Source organism: Stigmatopora nigra, chromosome 3 (genome assembly GCF_051989575.1).
Source record: "Stigmatopora nigra isolate UIUO_SnigA chromosome 3, RoL_Snig_1.1, whole genome shotgun sequence".
Lineage (NCBI taxonomy): Eukaryota > Metazoa > Chordata > Actinopteri > Syngnathiformes > Syngnathidae > Stigmatopora > Stigmatopora nigra.
The window spans coordinates 5,106,841-5,118,900 of NC_135510.1; the positions used below are offsets into that span (position 1 = coordinate 5,106,841).

The following is a 12,060-nucleotide window of genomic DNA, read 5'->3' on the forward strand; positions in this document are numbered from 1 at the left end:
AAATATCTTCTATAGCTTCAACCCCAAAAAAAAACATGACCGCAAAATGTAAATATAGAAGCCTACCTGAATACTGGTAATTTTCCATAGGCTTGAAAGGTGATCCAATGGCTGAAGAAAATGAACAAAAACAAAAACATCAATCATCATTTCATATGTACAGAATGTACAGATAGATTAATAATTAATAGTAAGAGAGCACATACATATTTGAGAGTGGTATTTTGACCAAACAAAGTTAAATAAAAGCATGGAACGTGACTCACAATCCTTTCGGGGTCCGAGGTGGGATTGGCGAGGTGTGCAAAAAGAGACGGGAGCTAACAAAAAAAAAACAAAAATAAATCAACTTTTACCTGATAATAAGTCATTTTGTGTAGAATAAAGCAGTAAAAATGGCTTGCATGTTAAATAATACTGTCAAGAGCGAATGGAGTTCATATTTGTATACACAATTGATTCATTTTAGAAAATAGTACATCTCACTCACCGGCTAACGTGTCTTCTCCAGAGGGAGGTGGGCTGCAAAAGAGACCACGAGAAAAGGGGATTCATTGCAATGCCTTTATCTTTTAAAGTAGGAATGGCGATACTTACAGGCTGCTGGCTTGGGCTGATTTGACTTGCACTCTTTCCTGAGATTGAAAGGACAAATTTCAGTAGACAAACATCCTAACTGACATGATACTCAAGTTAATGAATAGCAATGTGGATTAAGAAGGAATGCTCATTTTACCACTTTAGGCATTTTACTGTTTTTCATCAGATTATTTTTCTAAATTATAGCACAAGTGATTATTATTATTATTATTGTTTTTCCTACCGGGACGGAAGCCTGTGGATCTTCATGGATGAGGATGTCCTCAGCTGACACTCTGCTCCGATCCCTCTTTCTTAGAGCTAAACATAGAGACACACATTTATTTTTTTATACATTTAACTTGGGTTTAAAGAAAAAAAAAGTATTTAGTGACTTATTGATGGAAGCCTACTTGAATCAGGATGAAGAAAATCAGGGCTTTTGTCAAACTCTGTGAAACCCGCATAGGAATTAACGGCTCTAATGTGACCCTGACCTTCAAGATGAACCTGGAACATAGAAAACAGCAATTCCATTAAGTTTTAGTCACATTGCTTGGGTGACACTTCCTTTTTTTTAATTCCAGAAAGAATTGTATGTGAAACATTTCAATGATAACTTGATCTAAATATGGTGTTGATTTTATATTGTGACACTTGTGAGGGACAATTTGTACTTGAATTTCAAAAGGGACACTTTGTACTATAATTTCAGAGGGACAGTTTGTACTTTGTACTTTAATTTCAGATGGGACAATTTGTACTTCAATTTCAAAAGGGACAATTTGTACTTCAATTTCAGAAGAGACAAGTGGTACTTCAATTTCAGAAGAGACAAGTGGTACTTCAATTTCAGAGGGACAGTTTGTACTTCAATTTCACAGGGACAATTTGTACTTCAATTTCAGAAGAGACAAGTGGTACTTCAATTTCAGAGGGACAGTTTGTACTTCAATCTCAGGAGGGACAATTTGTACTTTAATCTCATAAGATGTACAACAGGTTTTTTCAAGTCAATGAGAAATAGGATGTCATTAACGCAAATATCATGCATAGTTCAAAAAAATAATAAGTAAGTGCAGAAATAACACGGGTGTGGCACAAGAAAAACATTCATCAGTTAACTATAGTGCAGACTCACCTGCCGAGGTAGGTTGGGGCTGCGTTGTGGACTGCAAGAATCTTTGGGTGTGGAGTGCTGCACGTCTAAACTCTCTTTATGTCCTGAAAGCGACACAACATTGTGAGACACTTGAAAGTCAAAGTCGTTAAAATCGTCACCAAACCCACTTTTCAATCAAACATGACATTTTTTTCAACAGAAAACATCCATCCCTCATGCATTGCTTTGACATAACAACATTAAGACACCGCCATCGGTCGACAAATCAAATCCCATCACCGAGAACTCTGAATCCGCCTCCACCGGTCGAAAAAAATCCGAACACTCGTGCATGTGATCGCGATACGTCTAAAAACATTTGGACCACACCAGAACCAGCGAGAAAAGAGCGAGAGAAGAGCAAGAAAAGGAGGAGAGAGGAGAAAGAAAAAAAGCTGCATTTTCCCCCGATCTTGAAGTTGACAGTACCCGCAGATGCGGCTCTCAACTCAAACCTCTGGAAACTTCGGCGCCCGTCCTTTCGGAATCGCCGCTTCTTCCTTGGGGGATCACCGCCGAGGCCTCGGACGCCCGAGCGTGCGTTTGCCGTTGAGTCGGGGGGACGGCGTGGCCCTCGTCGTCGCAGAAAGCCTGGTTTACGTACCCCAGAGACCCTCCCCCCTCTGCTAAACCTTCCGCGGAGCAAGCGGGAGGGCCGGCGAGCCGAGCAGAGCCCGAAGTCTTAGCGATAGCTACCACGGTAGGATAAGCACACGCGGCGTTCTGGTGGTGGTGGTGGTGGCTCCCCGAGCCTTCCTCGTACTTACCGACGAAGGCGCCAAACTCGACGGCGGGACTTTCCGCCGTCTTCTGGGAAAGGCCGGCCAGGGCGAGCTCCGGGTGGCTGGAGCCGCCGGGTTGGGAGGGCGTACTGCTGATGTGAAAGTGCGCCACCCGCGACGGCACGTTGGGAAGGCTGGATGGAGAGTCGGAATACTCCGGCTCGCGTGGACGGCTCAGTCTGCCGCGGGTGAGGGAGTGGCCCCGGAAATGGAGCTCCGGCGGGGGAAGGGCCATTGCACTTCGGACAACGGCGCCGGCGGCCTCGGCGGAAACCTGCCCCGGCCCCGTCATGGGAATCGCCCCAAATCTACGGCCACCGTCGGTGCCGAACCCAAAAAGGGAGTCGGCGATATTGGCCGAGCCAAAGTAGGGCCCCACGTTGCGTTTCCCCAAAAGGGCAGGTTTGGACTGCGGGCCGGTGTCCGTCGCCACGGCAACAATGCTAGGGACCACGTTCTTGGAGAGGCTGAGTTCCCGGGTGATCTGATTGTGGACCTTGCTGGCCTCCGACGCCCTTTGGGCCGTCAGGGTCTTCAGGGTGTCCACGGTGAGGGCAGACAAGTCCTGCAGGTGACCAATCTGGGAGTCCAGTGTGTGTAAAGAGCGCTTGATGAAGGTGACCTTGTTGCCCACCTCCTTCAGCTGCATGCACATGGTCTCAACTCTGAAAAAGAACACAATTAACTCCTTATTTTTTCCGTCAATACTACTTTCGTGAAGAAGGACGGCTCTTAAACCGTAGATTTATCAAATCTATTGTGTATCATAATAAGCAGATCATTTTCCACGGTACCTTTCGGAGGTGAGCCGTATGCGCTCTTCACTTCCCGTGTGAATCTGGTCTTCCTTTTCGTGGAAGTAAGTCTCCACGCACTGCTCCTCAAAGTCGTGAAGCTTTTTCTGGTCTTCGCCCGTGAGGAACAGCTCTGAAACCATAAAAAGGGCATTTCTTCTCGTCCTTTCAGGGCACGACCGCTTATCCAGAGGACGATGTGGCCAACATACTTACTTGGACCATAGGTGTGCTCCTTCTTCCTCTTCCGGCACATACAAAAGAGCGAGTAAATATGGCATAGGATGATAAAGGGGGGCGGAAGAACTGGTTTCTCGTGGTAGGCCATGATAAAGTGGTAGCGTTGGTACTTCCACACCAGATTGGAGATGGACTTAACCTGCATATACACATTGCTGCAAAGACAATTGGTCATGTTCTTAGAGTTAATCCACACACGGGTTTAGGTCACATGTAAATGATGTTTTTTTTTTCATTTAAATTGGTCAAGTCATAAGCCCATCTTATTATATCACTTTCTAACACAAAATTAGTTACATAACTGAATTTTACAGGAGAAGGTATGCCTGTGCAAATGTGTTTCTAAGAACATAAGGAATATCTCAATAAATTTGAGTACTATGACCTTGTATATTTTCCGTGTGGTTTCAATCACATTACCGTATTTCTCGCATATAAGCCGCATTTAAAAAATAAAAAAAAAAGATGACTAAATCAAGGGTATGGCTTAAATGTGCGCAAGACTTCTTTACCAAAAGATGTTGGCAAAGAAACATTGACTATTTGCTGGTTATTTTCTGTTTTGCAGTAAAAAAACAACCATTACGGGATGAATTGATTCCTTATGATATTGACCCTAAAAATGTGGTTTTGATTCATACAGTATTTTAGAAATACCACGTGCGATGATTTTTTTTCAGATTATACATAGATGGAAGTGAAAATTGTGACTCAGGGGACGGCTTATACGCGAGAAATTTGTAAAACTCAACGATTTTAAGGGTGCGGCTTATATGCGAGTAAATACGGTAAGTCATATAATAATACATTATATACATATCTTCAATATATTTACAAATTCTGTGTACAATTAAAATGAAGAACTGCATTTTAATGCATGGGCAGTACCTACTTTGATTGCAATGCAATATTTATATATAACATTTACACTTCTCAGCAAGATTTGAACCCGAGTGGGCATAGTGTGTGTACGTGGGTGTGTTATTCGATAAGAATAATATAAGTGCACTTACTTGAAGAAGGCAATGAGGAGGTTAACCATAAGTATGTACTGTACAAAGAGGTAGACGGCTTGAAGGAGAGGAGTCAGCCACACTCCTGCTGTGCAAAGGCCTTTTACTGACGACTCACTATTGTTGGCACACACTGTGAAGACGAAACATGTATTAGAAAATGTACACATACACTGTTGCAGACATTGTGTTTCACTACATGTAACGGCGACGTCTGTCTTGAATGTAGTATCGCTTTTTTGTCAAGTTTTACTGCAAAGGAATATCGTCTCTGCCTCGTCTAACTGTCAATAATTGATATCTGACCTGAAAAACCTAATGCCGGTCCTTTTCTCGTCATTACCATCATGATCTCCCTTTCCATCCTCAGCGTCCTTACCGTCGATTTCATATGCATAAACTTCTCCATACATCATCCAGTATGGCTGGAACACCACATCTTTGGCCAGTGTCCAGGTAGGGTCTTCATCCGGGTACAAAATGGCCTTGCGAGGGACGCCGTAGCTAAGCAGGACGATGGCCATGATCACCACAATGTAAAACATGTTGGCCACCTGAAAGAGACGACGTCGATAACAAATGAAACACGCTTACAGGGATTATACGATGGGTAGCGTCTCCAAAAATGGATTGGATTGGAACGCACCATTTTGGCGATCATCATGACGTAGGGTCCGGCTTGCTGGTTGACCGCTAGGATATCCAGAAGTCTCACATACCAGAAGATTATGTTGAGACAGTAAACTGTTCTGCCCGGGACGAAGGCTTTCCCACCACCGAGTCTTAAACCAAATCCGATGAAGAAAGACACAATGGCCAAGAAGTCGGAGACGTTGAAGTAGTCGTCGAACCACACTTTTATCTTTTGACTTATTTTGCCGGCCTCCGACATAAACATCTGCAAAAAAAAATCCAAAGGTAAACATTTGTTGTGAACAGAACTTTTTGCTATAGTCGGATGCTTTTACCTCTCGAATCTTTTCAATGGCTGAGGTAAAGATGTAGAGGATGACGACCCACTCTTGCGGAGAAGGCCATTCAGGCATTTTTACGAGTACCACAAAGGAGTAAAGCATCAAAAAACCCAAATAGAACAGCTGTAAGACAAAGAAATAAAAAGATTAATCACCCACAGGGCAACTCATAAGCCAGCAATAATTTTAAATGTGTGCACATAACTCATGAGAAACAGACACCAATAGATGGCAGAATTTCTTTACATTGTATTTGAGATCCGAGATAAATTTAGCAGACATTTAATGAAGAGAAATACCAAAATGGGAGTAAATCAAAGCTGTTTGGTCTTGAATCAGAGTCCCATAATAAACTACAAAAATGTATTACCCGCGGTAGTTTGATTTTTTTTTTGATTACTGTGTTCATCCTATTTTTTTTTAAATGTTCTAATCCAATGTTACTTTACTGGACTTAGATATTGGAAAATTATAATAGGTAATTGGCAAGTTTGACAAATCTCAGAACCAAAGGATCAAAAACTGAGCCCGTGAGAAACCGTGAATTAGCATGTCGACTCTATTAGCTTTGCACTGATATACTTGATACACCACGAACTGGTCAGACCTTTAAATAACACATGAACCACAATGCTGTCGTACTTACGTGCTGGGAAAACAAGCATTCACCTGACAGTTAGGTTTAGGGATTGTACCACCATTTACACATAGAGGTCAGAATACAAATAGGCATCTGAGATATTCTAATGAGCACTTTCCCCGATGCTATCTACTTGTTATTGTGCTCATAAATAGAACCTAGCGACATACCAGAGAACCTGCCTCGGGCTTTTCTACATAAAGAGAACATTGCCACGCAGAGGAGGAGGTGAGATTATATCACGCATGAGTGTGAATGTGATCAGTGGACAGCTCGACCAATGTTGAGGAAGTCAAGCATTTTTTACCACAGTTATTTTGCAACAGAAATGACTAAATCTAGAGCTTTGGGATTTTTTCTCTCTCAGACAAACATGGCTGGTAATTAAGTGACATAGTTGTGTTTATATTTCTATTTGCTGAATTCAAATGTGATTATCTATTAAGTTTTCTGTGATATTTATATCTTCCCTTAGGTTCTCAAAGGGAGCCAATGTAGGAAAATTGATTTCTATGAGAGTCATTAAGCATCAAGTGTTGTGTTGTGCATGAAAGGTGTCTGATAAGACTTATGCACTTTGTCCCTTTGTCCATTTTTTATGATTGTCTTACTGCTACGACTGTACTATACTTGGGAAATGTGAGACTAGGTAAGAGCTGTATGAAGTTTTCTGTACTATAAAATTCTTTTGAAAATTAACCTCCCCAAAAATTGCAAGCTTTTAAACATTCCCCAAATCACAATGGGACTTATCATTAAATGTGTTGCACACACCGTGTTTGACCAGAACTTGACAATGGGAGCATGGTAGAAAGCGTAGATTTTCCTGGTTAATGGCAGCCTACGGGCTCGGACGTGCGTCTCCATGTCACTCTTTGTTTCCACAAGGTCACCGGATCGGGCTTCCTTGAATACATCCTGTTAAGGACCCAGAATCAATTAAAAAGGTGGGGAGAAACAATGCAAAAAAACAAAAGACCGATACCAACCATTTGGATGTCATCCACAATGTTCTGAAAGTTGTTCTCGCTGTCCTCCATGGTCATCTGGTGGTCGTCCTGGCTCTGCGGGATGTGCGCCATCTCAGCTTTCGACTTGTACTCCAATAAAAGGATGGCAGGAGGCACTAGGATGCTCAGAATTACCTGGAGACAAATACAGCGACAGGTGTGCTATCATATTTTATCCCACTAGGGTAGCTGAAAATGTCATAAACACTTTTTAATAGGATGCATAACAAAAATAACAGGGGTCCCCCCCAGTGCCATTTTTTAATTTTTTTTAAAGGGCAACATTTTTTTGTGCTTGTCATTATTATGACTATGATTTCAGGTGGTTTGCCGGTTTGAATAAAGGACTTGTCATTCTGTACCCGATAAAAATCTTAAATGGCCTATGAACCTTGTACCAGGAGTTCTTGCGCATATTTAGTCGCCCCATCCACATGTCGGATAGGAGTAGCTGGGTGCAGGTGTGCGCCACAAAAGGACGCAGATGTGAGGAGACGGCCAACTTCAAGCAAGTCGAGTTGCTCCAGTTTTTCAGCTCGTAGGTGAGCAGTTTCATGGCCATGGTTTCATCTTGCCTGAACGACTGCTCCAACAGGTCCACTGCCATTGTGCCGAATTCACTGGAAAACACCCAAAATCATTGTTAGGAAGGAATTTGGACTTTTTGTGTTGCTCCTTCATTCATAAACATAAGCCTATGCAAAACACTTTATTGGGAAAGTCACAATTTCTGCTATGGAATAAATTTGCTAGGATCTAGCGTGAATGAATAATGTGTATCATGTGTCAAAGTGGCGGCCCGGGGGCCAGATTTGTCCCGCCGCATCATTTTGTGCGGCCCGGGAAAGTAAATCATGAGTGCTGACTTTCTGTTTTAGGATCAAATTAAAAAGTATAGATTTACGACTTTTCCCCTTTTAAATCAATAAGTGTATTTTGTTTTTGAATCCATTTGTTTCAGTTTTTTTAGTTCAAAAATTATTTTGTAAAATCTAAAAATATTTACAAAAAAGCTAAAACAAACATTGTTTTAGATCTATAAAAACTGAATATTCAGGGATTTTAATCCAGTTCTTTTAATCCATTTATTACAAAAAATCTAAATATTTTATCTAAAATGGTCCACGTGAAATCAAGTTGACATAAAGCAGCCCGCGAACCAACCCGAGTCTGACACCTTTGATGAATTTGAATAAATTACCATAGAAATATGAATGAATAAATGATTCCATTTTTTTAAAGGAATGACATGTCAGAAAAAAATAGGGCTTCAAGGTTTTTCTCCCCTTCAATTGAAAAGAATGTTAACATAAGGGCACATGAAGGCACTAAATGCCATTTCGACTGGGAATGATCCCTCGCGGGCATCCAAGTAAAAGTACAGAATACAGAATACGAAACCTACTTTGAGTACTCCTTGAGCTCCTCCGAGGTGTCATCCACCACATCGCTTTTCTTGGCCTCGTAGCACATGGAGCGGCAGAGCTTGCAGGCCACCAGAGCCTTGGCCATGTTCTCCTCGCCATGTTGCCAGAAGAAGAGTGACATTTTCTGCCGCTTCATCAGCACGGCCCACACCAGCAACTCATTGAAGGGATATGCGAAACGCCGCGTCTCCGGGTCGTCGATGTCAACGATCTCCTCCCTATTGCGCTTTTTGTTCTGCTCTTTGGTGGACTGCAGCTAGAGAAAGGTCAGTGTAGGTGTCACTTTCCAGTATTTTTCTCACACGGGTATTTTGAAATGATTTTAAGAACATTAGGTTTCAATTGAAATCAAAAGATTCGTTTTACCGTGGGCTTGTAAGGTTGTGCCGTCTTGATAAAATGGTTGTGCCTGGTTTTCTCCTTCTTATCAGCCTGCATACTGAACGCTTCAGGACTTTTTCTCAAATGGGAGCTGGAGCCCATGGGGTGGCGCACAGACCTCTGCAGAAAAGGACATTTTTAATTGGATTTCAGGAAAACAAGTCAAAAATGGCAAGTGCGAAACATCAGAGGAGCTACTCACCCTATTGTGCCCATGCATATTATTGTATATGATTCGAAAGCGTTTCCTGGTGTAGTTACACCTGTAAGTCCCGCCCATAAGGTACTCAATGATGAGACCAACATCAATTAAGGTGATCTTGTAGTTTGGAGGCAGATGGCTCTGTGAAAAAAAGACAATCACAACCTTTTATAAGTAAAAGCAATATATAACAAAGTCATGTCTGGAGCCATCAATGGCAACCAATGACTTAGTGTTCAAATCAAATTGACTTTAACTAAGAAATGATTTTTACCAACCTGTTTGACATCTCTAACCAAATGGAGGAGGGTCGGATTGTAGGGCGGTTGTTTCTTAAAACGAAAAGGAAAGGGGGAAAAAAAGTGTTGGACGATCATTTGCAAACTTGCTACTTCTTTGCTTGTGTCTTTTTTATAAACTTACAGTATTGTAAAGCTCCTCCAGCCGACTGATGGTCAGGAAGCGGTGCATGCTAACACCGTTTTCAATCAGCAGCTTGACAAAGTCCACTCGATCCATCACCAGTGCATCGAGCATGGCTTGCTCTAAGGAGCTTACCTGCGCACACAAAAAAAAATATAATAAGTATCATGATCACTCATAAAAACTGATCAAGGTTAGAACAAGGAGATTTCAGGGTCATGTTGGGCCAGTCCAAATTTTTGCCATTAAATCACACACACGTACCAAGAGCTGCTGTCCATAGACAAAAATATGATTCTTGGCAATATCCACACGGTCCCAGGCGAGGGTGAGGACCAGCTGATCAAAGGCAGAAGCATTTGTGCCTGAAATAGAATAGTAACCTTTCATGAATAGACACATTACGTATTATTTGTCATACACTTTTGTCATAGTACTGCTAAAAAGCTCTCACACATCACTTAAGTACAATCTCTAAAGTCCTAGCTTCATACACAGGAAGCATAAAAAAGTTCCTTAAACTGTTCCCACGAGTTAGAAGCCTCAAATTGTGTATAAATGTCTTGTTAAAATCAATTTCTGTGGGGGGCAGATTAAGAATAAGTGCTCCAAACTAGCCCTGATTGATGAATGGATTTCTTTTCTGATGTTTCAATTGTTTCATCTGGTTTCCTGACCTTTAAATGGATGCTGTGCACAACTATGGTCTGACTCAAAATGATTTTCCTGACAGCAATATTCCCACAAGTGCAAAAATTGTCTAGTTTGAGCAACAGCGATGATTTAACAACCCACAAATTTCCCACTCCACACATCATGTCTGCTTGTGCGCCATAAATACCAAAAGTGGAAAACAGGCCGTCACTATAATCCCATTTTTAGGCCACTCAGTGAATTATAAATTAACGTTGTTTTAGAGGGGGACCCCCCAAGAGAGCAGACCTCTTCCTAGGCAGCTAAATTCAATTGGGCACTGTGACCTTTAACCTCATTACCTCTAAATTTAATCATCTCTACGATTTCAAAGTACAATCCCATCCTCCAATAGGCAAAAAATCCTTTTGACCTTTGCCCCCATGACCCCCAAACATTTCCATTTCATACTACAACCACCCTCAGCATTTTTGACAATAATCCCTTTATGCGTTCTTGAGTTATCTTGAATAAAAACCAATCATCATTGGTTTTCTCATTTAAAAATGTGTTAGAATTCTGACTTCCTTGCAGACACATTATGGCCTCCAAACGTTGAAAAACTTGGTGTCCTTTGGATGATAAGTTACTGTTTCACCAGCAAGAGCACACCTTGGTCAGACAAATATTTGTCCATGGGGACTTTTCAGTCAATATAATCGATCATCTGCAGTCACCCACAGGCTTACTTGGCTTTTGCTGAGATATTTGGTAAAGGCAAATAAGCAGACTTTTTGGGTAAGGAGTAAAAAGAACCTCTTTCAATAACAAATTTAATGGAGTTGGACTCATTTTGACAAGTTTTGGGTCTCTCAATTGACTTTAATCTGAGTTTTTAGAGTGAATTTCAAAGGCGGGTCTGTGAATGCAGGGAAGGTGATCTCAAAGAAAAACAGGACCAAAGTGCGATGAAAGCATATCAATGACAGAACAAAAACACTGCAGAGCTAGGAAATTTTATACTCTTCCCCGCTGCAGTAGAAAAAAAAAAACGAAAAAAACTGGTAAAATCCTGTAAAGGCAGAGAATGGGAAGAGCTCCTACCTTGGAGTAGGGCTTTGAGAATAGCAACGTCGATATCCTGGCTTTCCTCTGAGCTAATGTGAAACACGGTGATCTGTTTTGGAACAAATGCAGTCGAGTCAAACAGACTTTTACGAGTTCTCCAATAATACATTGTGGCAAGATTTTGTTACAGTTACACCCAAAATATTCTTGCTATTTAAGAGAAAAAAATTCAACCATATATCCTGTTGACTGAAAACTGTGGAATAATAAGGGCGAAAAAAAATCCAGGATGACTCAAAATAAAGTGGGCGTATTGGCGCACATGAGAAAATAAACATGCCAGCGTTTAAGTAATAGCAACATAGTACCAATTCTTTCTTCTTCATACACTCCATCAGTGTCTGAAAAAGATGGATGGCATCACTTTGGCTGAAGTTGAAGGTTTTCTTGATGGTGGCAATGATGTCCGCCTCCACACCGTCTGGTAGACCACTAGGAAAAGAAAAAATACATTCAATATCATGATTTAACGGCACAAACGGAGCTAAGTAACTTTAATTCACTGTGTAATACACAAAACAGAACAAAAAAATCCATAATATTTGATTAAAATTGCCCTGGGCTCACATAAAGCTCTTTATTTTTATGATCCATAAATCAAAAAGCCAAAAATAATGAATGGGTGTCCTTGCTTTAGATCTTAGAAACTCAATTTACCTCATGGGATTCATA

General features: G+C 41.3%; 1 protein-coding gene across 3 annotated transcripts in view; it reads right to left on the reverse strand.

Moving 5' to 3' along the window:
• Positions 1-12,060, reverse strand: part of LOC144194770 (transient receptor potential cation channel subfamily M member 7-like) — a 31,524-nt gene that overhangs the window by 7,859 nt on the left and 11,605 nt on the right. For 2 of the 3 annotated variants that reach the window (XM_077714059.1, XM_077714058.1), the window contains exons 9-33: positions 11,697-11,820; positions 11,365-11,437; positions 9,892-9,992; positions 9,628-9,762; positions 9,483-9,536; positions 9,205-9,345; positions 8,988-9,122; positions 8,600-8,877; positions 7,586-7,814; positions 7,174-7,329; positions 6,959-7,102; positions 5,539-5,667; positions 5,217-5,468; positions 4,950-5,124; positions 4,571-4,703; positions 3,534-3,712; positions 3,318-3,450; positions 2,509-3,188; positions 1,721-1,803; positions 993-1,089; positions 824-900; positions 598-635; positions 491-522; positions 267-320; positions 67-111 (exon numbers count right to left, since the gene is read on the reverse strand). In XM_077714059.1, the coding sequence (XP_077570185.1) occupies positions 67-111; positions 267-320; positions 491-522; positions 598-635; positions 824-900; positions 993-1,089; positions 1,721-1,803; positions 2,509-3,188; positions 3,318-3,450; positions 3,534-3,712; positions 4,571-4,703; positions 4,950-5,124; positions 5,217-5,468; positions 5,539-5,667; positions 6,959-7,102; positions 7,174-7,329; positions 7,586-7,814; positions 8,600-8,877; positions 8,988-9,122; positions 9,205-9,345; positions 9,483-9,536; positions 9,628-9,762; positions 9,892-9,992; positions 11,365-11,437; positions 11,697-11,820 (3,677 nt within the window). Of the gene's footprint in view, positions 1-66; positions 112-266; positions 321-490; positions 523-597; positions 636-823; positions 901-992; positions 1,090-1,720; positions 1,804-2,508; positions 3,189-3,317; positions 3,451-3,533; positions 3,713-4,570; positions 4,704-4,949; positions 5,125-5,216; positions 5,469-5,538; positions 5,668-6,958; positions 7,103-7,173; positions 7,330-7,585; positions 7,815-8,599; positions 8,878-8,987; positions 9,123-9,204; positions 9,346-9,482; positions 9,537-9,627; positions 9,763-9,891; positions 9,993-11,364; positions 11,438-11,696; positions 11,821-12,060 lie in introns of those variants that run through there. The other variant, XM_077714060.1, reaches the window with a different exon arrangement.